Source organism: Antedon bifida, chromosome 7 (assembly GCF_963402885.1).
Source record: "Antedon bifida chromosome 7, ecAntBifi1.1, whole genome shotgun sequence".
Classification (NCBI taxonomy): domain Eukaryota; kingdom Metazoa; phylum Echinodermata; class Crinoidea; order Comatulida; family Antedonidae; genus Antedon; species Antedon bifida.
The window spans coordinates 17,881,457-17,900,428 of record NC_136232.1 but is presented as its reverse complement, the minus strand read 5'-3'; the positions used below and the strand labels follow the sequence as shown (position 1 = coordinate 17,900,428).

Below are 18,972 nucleotides of genomic sequence, written 5' to 3'. Positions count from 1 at the left end.
CACCAAAAGAACTACTCGACGGTTGAACAAGAATGCTTAGCCCTAATGTTAGCCTTAACTCACTTTGATATTTACTTGAACACTACCTACCGCCTGTCCCATCAGTGTACATACGGACAATAACTCGCTCACCTTAATTAAGAAAATGAAATTTAAAAATCAGAGAATTCTAAGGTGGGGACTGATGTTACAGGAGTATAATTTTGAACTTCATAAAAGGCAAGGATAATGTCTTTGCAGATGCCTTGTCTCGAGCACATTAAATTGATGCGACATATTGTATTCACTTAATTTGTTATTATATGCATGCTTTTCTTAATTTTTATTTTACTTTACCCCTAGTTATGTATATTGTCTTAGAGGGCGTTTCCCCCAGAAACTTTTTAAAACGTTCTTATGATAGGGAGGGGAGTGTCAAACAGCTGTTTACTGTACTAGCTTGTTTATGAATATATTGCTGTGTGCACTTTCGCTGTGGAATATAATTACTCCTTTGTCCACTTACTTAGGACTTTAACTATTTTTGGTATGTCCGAAACTACCCCACTTGGTCATCAATTTGACATTTTGATGACCATGTTTACCAACTTTGTACAATTATCAGAATCAGACCACTTTCTATTTTTAAATTGTGTTACCCAGTGTATTCTGATTGGATAAGTACCTATATGCAAAATACCCCCTCTAAATAGCAGCTATACCCAAAGATTGTTAGTTGTTGTGTGGTTCTTCTCTGCAATTCTGGGTAAGACTATATTTTTGTTCTTTAATTTTCACCACCTCCTAAATTGTCCAATCTCTAATATATTTTATGTTATTTTATTTGGTTATCGTTGTGTAAATAAATTGTATATATATATATACTCCAGTTCTTACTTCTTTCTGTACATGTGTTATTGAGCCGTGCATGTGACACATTAATCTTTTTGGTCCAAGAATAAACTAAGCCAGTCAGATAAAGAAGTTTTAGTTTAATGAGCTTTCTAATTTTGTATGTTCAATTTATTATTCTTGGATATTTCTAATCATTTTTCTATATTTTGTTTACCCCACAAATCCTTATCCGTCCACATACATAAAAACAAGATAACATAGCATGGATACAGAAAACTATTGCATTACGCCTAATTGATTTATGTGATAACAGTTGCCATTATTCTTTAATTTGCGCAAGGCTTTTATCTCGAATAACCATAATATTCTTCTTCAAAAACCTGATCATTATTTAGGGACCTTCCACTCAAACGGACACTTTCGGAGCCCAACAAAAAATGTCCCTTTAATAGGTATGTCCCCTGAATAGAAGATGTGTTAAGTTTCAATCTATAAACAAACATAAACCATTTAAAATGTTTTCGCCAATACTTGTCGCTTACTATTTGTAAACTTTTTTCTGTATAGATTTTCTACTGCTAATTGAAAAGGAGATAATTCTTGCTTTTGACTTGTATAAAGACAAAAATATAATTAATATATCATAATAGTATACTGAGCGAATTGTTGCCGGGCAACGCCCCTTTCCGCCGTGCGTTCTGTATGTGTGTTCTTTTTAGAACACACCCCACACAAAATGTACGTTCTTAAATTCTCGCAATTTATTTAAAGTGTATTTGATCGGTGAAAATTGCGTAAGTGTTTTTATTTATTTTTAAAAGGCTTATGCCTAGGTCTAGTATGTGTAACATCCCAGGACACTTCCTGTTTTTTTAAAGCAAAATTTAAGAAAGTTATACATTGAAGTAAAATTGCTTGGGCCTCTAGGCCTAGAATAGGCTGCAGTGTACATGTACTAATGCAAGGTCCTAGGCTAGCTAGGCCTAGGCCTAGGTCTACTAAGTACTAGGCTACTAACTATAGGTAGCCTAGGTCTAGCTAGTAAACTAGGCCTAGTTGTAGGCATAGCCTATGCCAGAAGCCTACCACATGATACCATTCTTACCTAAAAATATAAAGTGAATCCAAGGCCTAGGCCTAGGCCAGGTCAGGTCTAGGCCTAGAATGGTTTTTTTTGTTTTTTTTTTGTTTTTTTTACCATATTTAATGAGGGTGATCCATCCAGCAATTGCTGATCATTAGGGACCCTCAGAGGTTCACAAGACAAACATATACACAAGATGCTCTACATAAACAAGTCTTATTACAAGTCTTTGGGAGTGGAGTTGTAATTTTGTCCTTAGAAAAAATCCTGACATGTGACGGGACTTGAACCCAGGACCCTTGGAGTGGTAGCCAAGCATCATAACCACCAAGCCACAACTCCAATCCAAATGGTTGGCCTAGGCTACCTCTAGGCAGGCCTAGGCCTAGTCTAAGTATTTTGTTTAACTATTACTTAAATTGTATTGTGTATTCTACTTTTAACGTATTTTAATATTTTTTTATTTTATAAATTTGTATAATAAAATAATAAAACTTATGTTAAGCTTGTAATGTGTACTCTTATCTCTCTTTTGTTCCTGTATTGTTTTATTTTTATACCTCTCCCGTTTCATTGATTGCTTGTAATCTTTGTTCTTGCTATGCTTTTTCTTTTCTGTTATTGTAATTGAACTATATGAATGAACAACGTTTTAGGCATAGATGTGTGACCTATATGTGACCTAGGCCTATTTATCAGTAAGTCTACTAGGCCTATCTCTAAGTATAAATTAAAATATTGATATCATTGTATAATTATTTAATATAATAATTCTATTTTTAAAAGAGAAAACAGATATGGATGAAAATATCGAAGCCGTACAAATAGACAGATTTTTAGATAACGCCTCTATCAAAGAACTAAATAATATCCGAGTAGAAGTGCCAGAGTTAGAACATCACGGTAAACACTGGTTTCTTGATGATCTAAACGCTGTAAAGGAACGATTGAGCTACATACATTTATGGGAAATACACACTGAAGCGAAAAGAGTGGTAAAGAATTGCCTTGAACGTGCACATATGAACTATGAACATCTCGAACAGTATCACTTGCATAATCATGAAAAAATACAATCAAGAAATAAACATGGCGACCACGACGAGCGTAGATTCAGGGAGAATACTGCTGAAACGAAATATTTACAAGAACATAAGAAGGTCAATCGTGAACTTTATGATACAGCAAAAAATCTTTGTGGATTTACTGTAAATCAAGCTTTGCATGAACTATCACAGGAAAAAAACAACAGTAGACTTCGTGCGTTATTCAACAAATGTAAAACATAGACTTTTCTTTTTAATGCTGATGATCTTTAAAAAACTTCATCAATCTATGTTAAAATATCTTCTTGGAGTTGAATTTAATTGAAAGGAACAAAATGAAAGTGTCGTTGTTATTTCAGTTGTATGAGGCTCATTTTGGATACTACAATTACTATTTTGAGGCGGTCAAAATAGAAAGGCTCCAATGTGCTTGGTATGTTTACTTAACCAGTCTCATTAATTGTTCACATTTTGTTGACACTAATATAAATGGTTTAAATTTTAAAAATTATCATATAAGTATTTTAAAATATCAGAAAACGATTGACATCCCTAAATTATCCTTAAAAACATACAAGAAGTCCAAATTGTCCAAGTTAAACTCGTTTACCAAATTAATGATTAAAAAATAATCGTTTACCAAATTACTGATATAAATAACAATGATTTTGGGAGAGTGTTTGTTTAATAAAGCTTCTGCAGAGATCTTCAACATGTTGAAGTTTGATTTCTGTCTCGAACGTTTCCAGAATACAAGATCGGAGAAACGCACATCTATGCTGTCTATTTCTCAAATAGTATCTTCAGTGATTTTCTCAGTAGCTACTTGCGCCATCTCTCCAATCGGCATACTTGAATAAAATGGAGAGGAAAAAACATCAAAATTGCAAAATGTTGTTTACACAGAATAGATCGATAGAAACTTCACAAGACTATATTGATACCGTTGGCTATGCATGCCAGACGTTTTTCTTAATACAAGCACAGCAAAGCTTTGAGAGTACAAAGATGAGCACATTATGCCATTTTAAGCAATTACGTGGCATGATAAATGAATACATAAGGGTCACATTAAAAATTGTATAATTTTTTATTTTTTGTATATGTACTGTTGTAATTAAACTTATTTATTAATAACGTTATTCCGGTTTACTGTTTCCTTCGTCCGAAAAAAAACAACATTATAGTTGAATTGGTAAACTACCTGTACACGTTTATGGCCTGTGGCAGCTTCCGTCCAACAGTTTCAGGGAGAAGTAAACATGATAGGCTCGCCAAAAACGACAAGCAGCTGAAGAACAGAACGGGGAGTGGTTTCCACCAATACGATAGCAGTGGAACTAAAGGTGAAAATATGCTTCCAAATCTACCCGCCATTGAGGCAACACCCATGCCAGCACTCCTATATATTCAAAATATGTATACAGTAATTGTTAATTTAATAATGATTTAACAAGTGTATGATTCTCGAAATTGTTATATTAATATGGAACTTCATACTATTTTTCCGGACATAAGAGTGTTGGTGGTTTCTAATTGATAGCGTAATTTAAATCTGAGGTTCTCCGAAAAATGAATTTTACACATCTTACCTAACAGGGGTTGGATATACTTCAGCCGAATGAACAAATATTGAACCAAATGCAGATGTAACAGCATATTTACCAACCATGACAATCGTAACCAAAACCGCTCCAGGTTCTACAATGGAAGTGACCGAGTATGCTTAAAGTTAACACACAGAGTTACCTAAACACTTTGAGTGACCATAATATATTTGTGTCCTCCTGAACAATAATTTTTTTTAACAATGTTTTTGTTAAAAACATGCAATGTATTGCCACATAACAGGTCCAAAAATTGGATCGGGAAAAAAATTGACCTGAAAAAATCTCTTAAAAACAGAAAATGTTTAGTTTTATGTGTAACAATTTATTTGGACCTTTTATAAATAAAACCATTACTTTTGTTCGGGTTTTTCTAAGGAAGTGAGCAAATATATTAATTTTCAGAGAAGAGTGACATGTATTCACTCTTCCATAATCTTTAACCAACAAACTTGTATCACTTCGAAAATAATTTATGAATACCGGGTGATACTTACTAATAAAACCAGCAGTCAGACATGATATTGTCGACGTCATCATAAACAAACAGAACATTCTACGGCGGCCATACTTATCAATCAATATCAGAGTGGTGAAATGTGCTGGATATTCAAGAAATCCATTTATTATAAATACTAGGTAAGGGTCGATACCCAGACCAGATGTACTTATTGAGATCCCAAAGTACACCATTACAACTACAAACCTAAATAAATAAAAAAATACTGTAAAATGTATTACTAAAGGTAAGAATGTTTCACATTTATATTAATTTTCTATCAAATTCAACTAACTATATTGATTTCCATTTATTCGCTGATGATTCAAATGTATTCCATTTGTACTCCAATAACCAACTTTAATTTTAATAAAATTATTAAATGGTGTTATGCTAATTAAAGTTAACTATTAATTCAAACAAAACTAACTATTTTGTTTTTCAAAACAGAAGAAACATCTTGATCAAAATTGGATCTCTATTTATTGGAGAGAATGTAATTGAAGTAGATAAAGTCTTGTTTGTCGATTTGTTTTGATAAATTTCTTTCATGGAAAAATCATATTGATACCTTATGTAAAAATGTAAGCTTTTGAGCTTTAAAAAAATTTCGGCTTTAAAAACAAATTACAATACGCAATCATTATTTATTTTATTTCAGCACTGTCGATAAAAATCCTTATAATATTGGAATTTTTTCGGAATACAAATAACAGTAATTTGTCTTGAATTTATAAATATGCAAAAGGTTATTAAAATATGAAAACATACCAGTTGAACATAATAATCAGACTATACAATCGCAGTTTTGAATCACGAAATATGTCAAATACTGTGTATACACGTTTGGATTGTTGCTGAAGAAAATCAATATTATTCGAAGAAGTTATTTCTTAATAATGTTTAATTCTGTCTTTTGTAACTCAATTTTAAACCAACCCTACCAAACCTACTCCCAATTTATCACCTCATTACTTTTAAAGGGAAATAAAGTTAGATATAAATGTTATTAAAGTGTATATAAATAAACTAATTGCTTTACAGAAAAATATACAAATATACATTCAGTACGCCTGGACTAGAGTGAGGCCATCGAAAAAAATTTATCAAGGGAGCATGCTAGTTGATAAAAAAAGGGTGTATTGTGTGTACCTACCACTTTGGGTAAATTCAAAAATGATTCCGTAGGAAGTGAGGCGTTCTCTTTACCAATTAACTTTCTTAATGCAATCTCAGCTCTATTTTTAAAACCTCTAGAAAGTAACCATCGCGGTGACTCTGGTAAAAATCTGGATCAAGTATTATAACGAAAAAATATGATGTGTGTTTGTTATATACGTTCGTCTAAAGAATCCAAATGTCGGATCCAGATGAATTCTACATTTAAAATCCGAAATTTGTTTCACAATTTGCACACAATTCTAATGTAATTATAAATATTCTTATAATTGTTATTAAACACACAACCCTCTGCCAACCTCAGTATTTTCCTTCATTTTTATTTCACTTATTAACTAATTAATAACTTATTAACACTAATAAATGTAAGAAATGAAAGGAGTAAACTTTACGGTAAGTAAAAAAGACTGAATGCAGCAGGAACCGCCAGTACAAGTTGAATTGTTCTCCAATTTCGTACAAAGTAAGCGACCAATGTGAGTATAATTATACCAGTTGACCAACAAAAACCAAGTAGTGTTGATAATCGTGTTCTCCATTTTACTCCAGCTAATTCAGATACTAGAAATAAAGAATGAAACTATGACAGCTAAATAACCAAAACATAACAATATTATGGTACGGAGCTAGATCATTGATGTGATGCAATAGTCCGCATTGTAATGTAAAGATTAACTTTATTTGTGTGTTTTTTTATTACCCAAAAAATGAATGTCTTGTCTTATTTCGTTGTGTGTTATTATTCTATGGTATTATAAGAACTGATTAAGAATGAGCTATCCTGTAAACTTAAATACAATTTATGATTATTAATTACAAAGTGTAAAATCCACCAAAAAGATTCCCATGGCAGCAGTGGCAGTCACAAATCTTAAAAGAGTATACATCTTAAAAGACTGTGCAAACGAAGTTGCTATGCCAGCTCCACTTTGTACAACAACGCATATCATAATGGTTGGTTTACGCCCAATCCTATAAGAAGATAGATATTAAGTACATGGTCAGTTTGCCAACTGCTTTGGTTTATCCGTATTTTAGTTCGTTAGTGACATTTGTTAATTCGACAGTTAACTTGGTTAGTTTGGCAGATTCAATGATTACTTTCGTCATCGATTTGGCTTTTGCGTCAGTTGCAATGATCATTTGCAGTTCGTCAATTGTATTTGTGAGAAAAGCGTTTCTAAAGTGTCAGTCACAACAACACATTACGACACACACACACACACACGTCATTTCTCTGTTGGTTGTATCTACATTTTTTCTATACAATTTAAATATTTTGTTATTGTCTACTTTTTCAAAATCTACAACAATGTGTTTTGTTCTGTTCCATCAACGAGTTTAAAAAATTATTTTATAGACTAACTTGTTCGTTTTCCAATACATAAATAAAGAGGTGTAAAGAGATGAAATGAAATGACTGTAATTATTATATTGGTTAGAAAACATCATTTCTGAGCTTACCAATCAGCTAAAGAGCCAAATATTATGGATCCTACGAGAACTCCAGAAAAATAAACTGACTGAGCAAGAGCTGTCTTGACATTGTCATCACATACCAATTCAAACTGTTTAAGATATAGGTAAAGGTAAAGGTATTTATATTTGTCCTCAAGCTTAACTGGAAACTGAGGAAATTCGGATTTTAGGCCCTCCACGGACCCACGGCAGCCAGCAGTGCAGCGCCTACCAGATCAGCACACCGGGAGACATAGATATAGAGATATAGGCCTAATTTTAACAATCACAAAACATCAATAATACAATTAATATCATTAACTTATTTTCTTTTGTGGATTTTGTATTGTGGATTATTTGAAGTTGTATATTATCAATTATTACAAACAGTATGAAAAACATGAAAAACATCATCATCATAAACAACATTTATTTCACAAAAATGGTGGCATCACCTAGAAAGCAAAATGTTTGTGTCAGGGATTAACAATACGGACAAAGAAAACAAAAAACACACAAATAAATATAAATAAAAAAACTTAAAACATCAAGTGGTACATTTCCATTGTAGCATAAATCATAATAATGCATTTCATTGATTAATGGTGAATAGTATTAAATAATTTTAATTAATATCTTTTTAAAACTATTTTTTTGTGTGTTTTTGGAACGAAAGAGGCAAAGCATTCCAAAGTTTTGCAAAAGATTATCGAGTACTTTGCTGAAATATAGTGGTCCTGTGTTTTGGAAGATGAATATAAGAGTATGACCTGATGTTGTAATTGTACAAATTGACATTAAAGATGTATTGTCCCTTGAAACACAAAAAAATGAAGGTCAAAGTATTCTAAATTTAAATTGGCAATATCAAAGTAATATTAAAGTTATTCACTTTAAGTCGAAAATTCCAGCCAAAAGCAACAAGTTTACGTAATTAACAGGTAAATTAGTTTGATTACATTTCATCTGGAAAATCGTCGCCAACGAAAGTAAACAAAGATTTCAAACCACAAGTACGCATTATGCATATGCTAATTAGGATTGTTTACAACTCGTCACGGTTGAGAAGGTATTTTCACACAGATCGTGAGGAAGTTTTATGATTATGCATACAGAGTAGCCAAACAAGCGCGTTTCATTATGGGATATGTTTTGATCGAAAACTTTGACTGGAAGTCAAAGTTATTTTTTTAACAAAAAAACGTCTGTATTTCAGTTAAATGATTTTTTTTTTCGAAAAATTCTTGGTGATAGTTAATAACTATTAAGATACTTCAAAATGACCCACCTTTTTTCGAAATCTGTTATTTTTTATTTTTTTGGAATTAGTCAAAGGGACAATACATCTTTAAGTTTAAACATGTCGTAAAATATTTGGGGGTAAATATGATGAATACAGTTAGGATTTCAGGATATTATCCTTGAGTGACATTGGATTAAGTTCTTTAAATAGAGGACCCGTATTAGCTGTAAAAGAAGATCTTGAAATTATACGTATAACTTTTTTTTAAAGCAATGTTAATTTAGTAATATTTGATTGAAAAGTCCCCAGACTACATTACAATATGAAAAATAAAGACAGTATTATTATTATAAGGTATAAGATATTTACAGAAAGTAAACGTTTTATTATGTTGTTAAATGGGGCAAATCCTTTTCGGAGCCCTTTCATGTATCAAATGGTGTTAGACAGGGAGGAGTGATGTATCCCCATCTGTATAATATGTATATAAATGATCTTATCATTAAGCTTAGCAACAGCAAAGAAGGGCGTGAGTTAAATAATATTAAATTTAACAACCTATCGTATGCAGATGACATGGTGCTTATATCACCTTCTGCATCAGGGTTGCAACATCTAATTAAAATTTCTGAATGCTTTGCGGCCAAAAATGATATTGTTTACAATGCTAAGAAATCATCTTGTATGATAATCTGTCCTAAGTCACGGAGGATTTAATTGAAACCTATTATTACCATTAATGGCAAAAGCTTAGAATATGTTGACTCAACCACATATCATGGTCATGTTATATCCTTGGATTTATGTGATGAGTTTGATATAAAGCGGCAATACAGATCTTTGTGTATCCGAGCCAACTCCTTGGTCAGAAAATTTAGTATGTGTTCTATCAATGTGAAATGTGTTTTATTTAGAACATATTGTGTAAATATGTATTGTGTTACATTATGGTGCAACTATAATCAAGGTACCTTGCGATCTCTCCAGGTATGCTACAATAATGGTTTAAGAATGTTGTTGCAAAGGCCTCGACATTGCAGTGCCAGCCTCATGTTTACGGAATGTAGAATTCCCTCTTTTTATGAATTGTTAAGAATATCAATATATGGCCTGATGTGTAGACTTAATGCAAGCAAAAATATTTTAATCTCAACGATTATAAGCAACGTCCTAGTTAAGTCGAAGATGCTCTCCAGATGGAATGCCATCCTGAGATGAGTAGTAGTAATTTTGTTTATTTTATTTATTTCATTTATATGTAATTTACTTTCTATGGACCAGAGTTTCCGAAATAAAAGATTGAATAAATGAATGAATGAATTACCAATTAATGGATATGGTATTTCCAAGTTAACTGCTCATCATTGAACATTTTTTCTACTCTTTAAATGTCATAATTGTTAAGTAACATTTTTCAATTATTCACATCATCAGCCTTCTCTTTCTTATTACAACACATACAAAATAAAAATCTTTTAATTTAATGATAATCCACAAGTCATCATTACTGTAAAATAAATTTGCATCATCGGCATATAATATAAAGTAAAAAGGATGCGATGTTTAAAAAATGTCATTGGCATATTTTAATAATGTAAATGACATTTAAAAAAGCCTAGACCAATATTCCTCTTTGTATAAAGAAATCGTCCAACATAACTACTTTTAAGCAGACTCTAAAATCTTATCTTATGAATACGATACTGCTATAATCTGGAGTCACTCCTTTTAACTGTATTTTGTGTCTTTCTTTGAAGATGTTACTATTTTACTTATAACCTTTTAACTGTAGTCTTACTGTTGTACTGATTTTATAATTGTTTTATATGTTTATATTGTATGTATCTGTGTGGCTCTGGTTAATAAAATAAATCAATCAATCAATATAAATAATAATGGTCCTAGTAGTGAGCCTCGTGGTACTCCACATGTTACATTGTTAAGATCCGACTGCAAAGATTCATATTTTGTACACTGGGGTCGACTTTCAAGATAACTTTTAAACCATTGCAATGTAACACCATGGATTCCATTATAACATTTGTTTTGTTTATCGTATCCTATTGCATTTGATTTTGACTTCACACTACTGTGATTATTAATTATAGGTTATCACGTACTTTTTCGTTGGATAGAAGTACATTGAATGATTGTTTGGTATAATTGTTTAATAATTTATTATTATTATTATTATTATTATTATCATTATTAGAGACATAACACCTTCCTCAATATGTGTGATGTTCCCAGGATGGCCGGCATCTGATCGCTCTCTACGATGTCCGGTACATTTAACTTTTCATGCCATTTTTTTGCATTTTTTGAAATTGTTCCAAGAGCGCCAATTACGATTGGAACCACTATAACTTTTGCCCTGTGGATTCTCTTGATTTCAAAAGCCAGTTCTTGGAATTTTTCTACCTTTTCTTTCTCTCTGTTTATGATGTTTTGGTCCGCTGGCACAACTATGTCAACCAATGTCCATTCATATGTGGGCCTACATTTCTTTACAATAGTAATATCAGGTCGATTGTGTTTTAATTTCTTATCCGTGTAAACTGCAAATCTCCCACCTTGTCATGGCGCTTTCTATACTCTCTCTTAGCGAGCATCTTGCATCCACTGATAATATGTCTTACAGTTCCAGTAGAGTCTCCACACAATCTACATAACGGTGTTTCTGAAGTCTTATCTATACTGTATTTTATCGCATTCGTTCTTAAAGCTTGTTCTTGAGCAGCTAGTATCAAACCTTCTGTCTCCTTCTTCAAAAAACCATTCCTAAGCCATTTCCAAAAATCTTCTCCTGATACATCTGCTGTTTGTCGCACAAACTCTCCATGTAGAGCTTTATCTTTCCAGTCCTTGGTTTTCTCATCTTTCAACATCTTCTGATGATAATCTATAAGACTCCCTTTTTCATCTATCACTTTTTTCTTTAAAGCAAATTGCTGCATCCACTCTATTTTTTAGGCAGCCATGCAATGACTTACTTTCTTTCCTTACACAGTCCTCAATGCTGATTAGCCCTCTTCCTCCCTCCTTCCTCGGTAAATATAGTCTCATGACATTACTTCTGGTATGCATACTTCCGTTCATTGCCATAACTTTCCTATTTCGTCTGTCGATGTTGCCCAGCTCTTCCAAAGACCAATCAATTATCCCTGCACTGTAACGTAACGCATTAACAGCTTATCCAGCTGCAATATACCAAGGTATTTGTAGCCGTCTTTTCCAACCTCTCTGATATGTTCATCATCTATCAAATCTAACCCATTACAGCCAACCTATCTATCTCTTTCCATTTCTAAAACCGCACACTTTTCAAGACCAAACGACATTCTAATATCTTGTGAAAATACCCTTACAACCTGTACAAGTGAGTCTAGTTGGTCGTTTTAGATCATCCATGAACAAAAGATGGTTAACATGTTTCATGCCCTTTTCAAATTTATCACCAGCTCTCACGTAATACAAAGGTCAGTGGCAGCATGATTAAGACAAACAGTAACGGTGATAGTGCGTCTCCTTGGAAAATTCCTCTTTTGATGTCCACTTGCTCGATATCTGATCCTCTTGATGTCAGTACCGTAGTTGTTGTTGTTGCTGTTGCTGCTGCTGCTGTTGCCGTTGTTGCTGTTGTTGTTGGGAGGGACCAATTTATGTCATTGAATGCATTTGCAATATCTTAAAGTTGATCCAAAGGTCGACCATCACAAGTAAAGTAACATTTTTAGTTTGTTTTGACTTTTCTGTTTAATTAATTATTTATTACATCCCACGTTTTCGTTATGTTCGATTTAGAATTGGAGAATGTTTCATTATAGGGTTAATTTGTTAATTAGGCTAATTTAGATATTTTTACAATAGTGTTCAATATATTTCTAAACATTTTGTACTTTAACTTATTAAATTCCTAAATATTGTATACTTAATTGTAAGTACCCTTAGTCTGATTTCAGTTATTGATGTTTCTGAGAGTAAAATAGACAGAGGTTTAGCGATTCATTTGCAAAAGGAGAATTTTACGACATGTTGTGAGAAATGGACAGAGGTTTTGTATTCACTGCTGCAGTTTGGCAAGAGTTTGTGAAATGGCACCACTTATGGAGATCGAACTGTGTGTGTGGATGTGCAGAGTATTTATGATTTTGATGGTGAAGATTTAAACTAGTAGTATTATACTGTATTTTGTGAATCTGGAATTATTTTGACTTTTATTAATGGAACATTATTGATTGATTATAATTATTTTGACCTTTATTATTGGAACATTATTGATTGATTGGAATTATTTTGACTTTTATTAATGGAACATTATTGATTGATTGGAATTTTTTTGACTTTTATTATTGGAAAATTATTGATTAATTGGAATTATTTTGACTTTTATTATTGGAACATTATTGATTGATTGGAATTATTTTGACTTTTATTAATGGAATATTATTGATTGATTGGAATTATTTTGCCTTTTATTAATGGAGCATTATTGATTGATTGGAATTATTTTGACTTTTATTAATGGAACATTATTGATTGATTGAATTATTTTGACTTTTAATAATGGAAAATTATATATTATTATGTGTCTATGGTAGCATATAAGGGTGGCAAAATGTATTATATACATATGTTGTGCATTTGCGGTACATGTTAGAGATAAGCACAGTACAAAGTAGCAACTAATATTTGTTTATAAGAATGTATTAGTACTGTATAATTAGCTTCAGTCTGTAGTTATGGTCGAAAAGCAGTCCGTCACTGATGTCCTACAATGACTAAGGGTTCGGTGAAGATAGGGTCTAAACAAAGGGTCTACAAAAGCAGACTGATACTTGTCACTAAAGGAATGCTTTGATGGTTTGCAGAGTTAAGTCAACTATAAACTGACAGGAAAAGCGATGGCGAAGTCATTAATGGATCATCTAGCAGGTTCAACAAAGAAAGAGATTATTTGCAGAGACGAAAACCTGAGGGAAGACTATAATAGAATAGTGACAGTGTTAAAGTCTTAATTTTGACCAGTTTAAACAGTACTTCTCTGACCCAAAAAATCCATAACCGAAACAAAAACTATGTCGCTAGCAGATGTCAGTCGTGTTCTAATGATATTATATAGACAGATGAAAAAAGGGCTGTGGTAGAAGAAGATAAGAATGTATTGAAGAGGCTGAGAGATTATACGTTAAAGGAAAGATGTGTTCATGGTACCAGAGAAGTTTGGATTAGGAGAGAATTGAGGAGAATAGAAATGCAGCGTCAAGATAAGACATTTTAAGAGATACTGAAGGAAGTACTGGTAATTTTTAGTCGCGTGCAATGCGACTCTACAGCTCACTATGTCGGTCGGTAGGTCGGTTGGTCGGTCGGTAAACACTAACTTGAGCACGTGACTGCAGCCATGTATATGGCCTTGTTAAATATAAAGAGCCAAGGCATCAGGCCAGAGTCTGTGAGGTTTCAATTGAAACAAGTGTTCCAACTGTGGCAAAGAGACATGCGAAGTCAGACTATACATAAAGACATTGTGTTTAAGGAAGAGGCCACTAATAATAGAAAAGGTATGTAGAAAATCCTAAAAAAAGCAAGATAGAACCTGAAACAAAACCGGTGTCAACCACACAAACCTGGTAGATCGAATGATCGCAAAAATCATTGTGGTGATGTGAAAATTGGAGGTCTCGAGCTAGGTTGCGTTTTCCACACGGGTGAAGCATCGATTATACCATGGTCGTTATAACCCAATCAACTGAAAGGAAATCCTGATAACTTACAGCCCGCACCGGTATATTCATAAATGTTATTAGAGTAGGTGAAGTGAATTGTCAGAAGTTTTCTAGTAGTATCAGATCAGTGCAGTGCTGTACGCAGAATACAACGTATCCGCCTGTAACATTCTTAGGCATTTGATGAATTCGCCAATGCAGAAGAGTAAGGGCGTTGTACCAGCTATTCGGAAATACAAAGTCATGCTTGACTTAGATGAGGATAACATTTTAGTAGCATCGAGATAAGTGACGCATGAGAGTGGAGTGAAACCTGATGGCTTTCCACAACAAAGGAAGAAGTGCGACTTCGGAATTTATTACAAGCACATGAAGATGATAAAATATACCTTATAATACAACAAAATGTAAAAAGAAAGATGGCACTCCACGAAAGGCAAGTCTGTGATGTGAAGGCCCACACAGAAGAGTAAAACATCAGGGGTAAAATATAATATTACAATAAATGAAGACAGGACAGGTACAGAACACGAGCACAACAGACAGACATTCACATACAATACACACACACACACACACATACACAAGCACACGTATAACCAGGAGGAACCATTAATATTTAGAGATAAGGAAATATTTAAGTTTTTTATTGAATACAAATTTAGTGGCCAAATGTTTGATTTGTAAAGGGATGTTATTCCAATTCATGGGACCAGTACATCTGATTGAATTTGAAGGCAGTAAGTCTTGGTTTGGGTAAATGTAATTCTTGGGCATTATGAGTATTATTAAATTATGGGCCTCGTGATTAAATTAAAAAAAGATGAGATGAGGGAGAATCAGCTATCGAAGGGTCATAAATAAAAGACATTTGTTGAAAAACTAATTTTAGAAGTCTTTCTATAGATGCCTTGTAATTATTAGCCCAAACAATATTACAATTCTTTAAGTAGGTCAAAATAAGAGAGCAATATAATAAACGCAAATTTGTTACAGGGATAAAATGAGAGAGCCTATAGATATTATTTAGCAAAATTGAATTGTTTCCAGGAATGAAGGATTTGTTAGGACTATAAAAAATAATAGGACTGCATTTTTTATAATGTTTACCGAAAGTTTATTAACTGAATGTTGTACATTGCATACGGTAATGAAGATATATCTTGAATAAATCAAGTGCAATTCCTCTAATGCTGTAATGAAAAAGCTTAGGTAACAAAATGTTGTAGTTTATTGTGTCAAATGCTTTCGATAAGTCAATTATAATGCCCATGTATGATTTGTTTCCCTCTAAAGCATCTAAAATATTGTTAGTGAGCTCAATAAGTGCCATTGCCTTTTCTAAAATCGAAACTGATGCTGAAATAGGACATTATTCTCTTGAAAAAAGAGTAAGTCCAGTCTTAATGCGTTCAAGTAATTTCGAGATACGGCGGTAATTTCTTTATTTCAGATCTAGTTATTCTGTGAATTGATAATATTGAGTTCACTCAGGGAAAATGTTTTTGAAACAGAGAAATTAAAGATTGTATTGTCCCCCAAAAACATGAAAAATGAAGATTAATTAAATCAGACTTTGAATAGGTTATTTTGTAGTTTTAATAAAGTGAATCACTTCTGTCAAAAAAAACGGGAAAAAACAATGTTTTCACTTATAAAATAACATGATAAATGGTTAAATTCAACCAAAAATCCATTGGCTGGCAGCCAATTTGACCATTTTTTGCCTTAAATTCCAGTTTTTTTAGGTAAATACATTTTTTTCGATCTAATTTTTGGTCGAGGTCAATAACTATTATGTGACATTAAAATGGCATATTCAACAACAAAAATTGTAAAAAAATATTTTTCAGGGGGACAATACATCTTTAACCGGAGGTTTGATTGCTTGTGTGTGGAGGAAAAACGCACGTAAGGGGAGAAGTGGGCACGACGAGAAAGTTGCGCTGAAGTGATGTGTCCGAGTTGTGTGTATTAATTTTATTAATAATAAAATTAAAGATGTATAATACAATGTTTAAAGATGTAAAGATGTTTGCTGTAGTTTAAATTTACTTAGGATGTAAAAGTTATTATAATATTATATTACTATAATATATCATGATGAATATCGCTTCGGAGAGTAGGCCTTCAAGTACAGTAATATTATGCTATTTGAATTGAGTTTTCGTCAAAAGCAAGTACCGTATTTGACATTGTTGGATACTGTATATTTTAAACTTAATTTTTTTAAACTATCATACATCTTAGATAATCTTAGAATTAGCTTTCGTGACCTTCTTAGGTCATTATTTCTATGTACGATTTCTTTCTTGAATGTCAGTAAGACCTCGATTACGAACGTATCACAGTCCTTGAAAACAAAACGAGCGATTACTTCTTTTTCTTTTCTTTATTATTGGTAATAAATTTTTAGTTGTGTGTTTTTATCTCAGAAAAAATTACTGGTAGGATAGCAACAGCAAATATATGTCGGTAATTTTTTTTAGATGGTACTGGCAATCAGAATACCAAGTAGTTCAAAATTGTAAAAAAAAAAGCATTTTGTTTACACTTGACATATGTGTTTGTTTTTTTTTACTTTTCTTGAATATTTTCGAATACTTGATGATACTTTAATTGTATAATTACGGAATTTTATCTAATGCATTTGATGTTGTTTGTTTTTAGTCGCGTGGACGCGACTCTATAGTTCACTATGTCGGTCGGTCGGTCGGTCGGTCTGTCGGTCTGTCTGTCTGTCGGTCCGGTATCACTATGCGTTTTAGCACGCGACTTATGGCTGTTGGCCTTGTTAAATTATTGTTTCCGTATAAGAAAAGCATTGTGGACACTATAGCCTTTAATTACAAAACAAAAAAAGTAGTTTTTCTACTAGGCCTATTTCAAATTGGGTAATGTATAATTACATACACTAGATGAAGTACAGATTATTTATCACTTACATCTTCTTGAATGGTACTTGTATATCTTGAATGATCAAATTCATAGCCGCTGATACATCTTTCTAAGGGCGTATTACTACTTATATTCTCATAATTGCTGTATTGCATGCATTGGTATTCATCCACATTGGTAGTAGGATCGTCAGGCGGGATAAATGTATTATCGCTCACGCCAATAGTGGTGTTGGGCAAGTTACACCAATACTTAGACACGCCGCCGGTAAAAACTTGTGTAAGATGATTAAATGCTGTAGTAAATGCTAACGCACTGTACAACGTGTACACAACCACCTGGCAACGTCCAACCTCTCCAGCCTTTTCTAAAACACTATCTATATTCATTTCAATTCTAACAAAAGAAAAGCTTGTAATGTTAACAATAATAATACGTGACCTGTGCTTCCTTCTTTTACAGTTTAACAAATAGGCCTATATATTAGCTATGTAGGCCTATGATATTTAAACATTTCTAACCGAATCAAGTTACGTTATTGGTTTATCAGAGACTTCGTTTTGTTTGTTTTATCGTACGAAATTCTATAGCAAAAGAAAAGAAAATGTCATTTTAACAATAATACTACGCAATCTTCCAAAAACAAATACATTAGCTATCTGTATAATATTTAAACATTAAGCTGTATTGTGTGAGCATTATTTATGACATTAAAGTTTTTACAAATCGCTCATGAAAAGTTCGCATGTTTTTTACAAATCAAATTACGGTAGAGATCATGTCCACATCATCATCATCATATTTGTCACATAAAGTTTGATAGTGTAGACCAGGCTTTATACTATTTCAATGATGTTGAACAATTATTTGTGTAATAAATAGAATAAAAATATAAACTTATTCAAAAATTGCTAATTGGACGTCTTAATAAGAAAATTGTTTCAACTTACCGTAGTTTTTAAGCATTCATATTCAATAGAGGAGTCCACAATTAACTTACATTTGCGTGTAATGGTAGAAAGGGAAACAGTTATTGTTCGTCAATTAAACCAAAACGTTACATAAACACAATTGTAGGGCAATGTTATTCATTTAATTTATACATTTATGATTCATTATTATGAATATTTATCACTATTACGCGTCGCTATCCAATCAGGGGTTTGGCATGGTAGAATCAATGATATCCAATCAGCAAATGAGTATGCTGTTGCTGCACAAATAAATATTTATAGCCTTACCAGTTAGATTTCTATTTGTTTAACGATTGACATACATTTACGTAATTACATTTCTCATCAATATTTATTTTAATTTGAATCCGGATTCAGCAAGTTAAACAATATACGTAGCTGACGTTTTTCCAATTCTTTTTAGAAAAAGAAAAATAAATTA

The 18,972-nt window shown here is 32.5% G+C and overlaps 1 protein-coding gene across 1 annotated transcript; it reads right to left on the bottom strand.

Moving 5' to 3' along the window:
* Positions 1 to 3,214: 3,214 nt before the first annotated feature.
* On the bottom strand, positions 3,215 to 18,616 carry LOC144848624 (organic cation transporter protein-like). The gene is made up of 12 exons (XM_078705442.1): positions 18,578 to 18,616; positions 18,099 to 18,161; positions 17,625 to 17,973; positions 7,714 to 7,817; positions 7,067 to 7,221; positions 6,642 to 6,810; positions 6,227 to 6,359; positions 5,842 to 5,927; positions 5,069 to 5,277; positions 4,557 to 4,665; positions 4,169 to 4,366; positions 3,215 to 3,815 (listed from the first exon to the last, which is right to left on the bottom strand). Exons 3-12 carry the CDS (start codon positions 17,964 to 17,966, stop codon positions 3,755 to 3,757), a joined length of 1,566 nt encoding a protein of 521 aa, XP_078561568.1. The 5' UTR covers positions 17,967 to 17,973; positions 18,099 to 18,161; positions 18,578 to 18,616; the 3' UTR covers positions 3,215 to 3,754.
* Between the last annotated feature and the right edge of the window lie 356 nt (positions 18,617 to 18,972).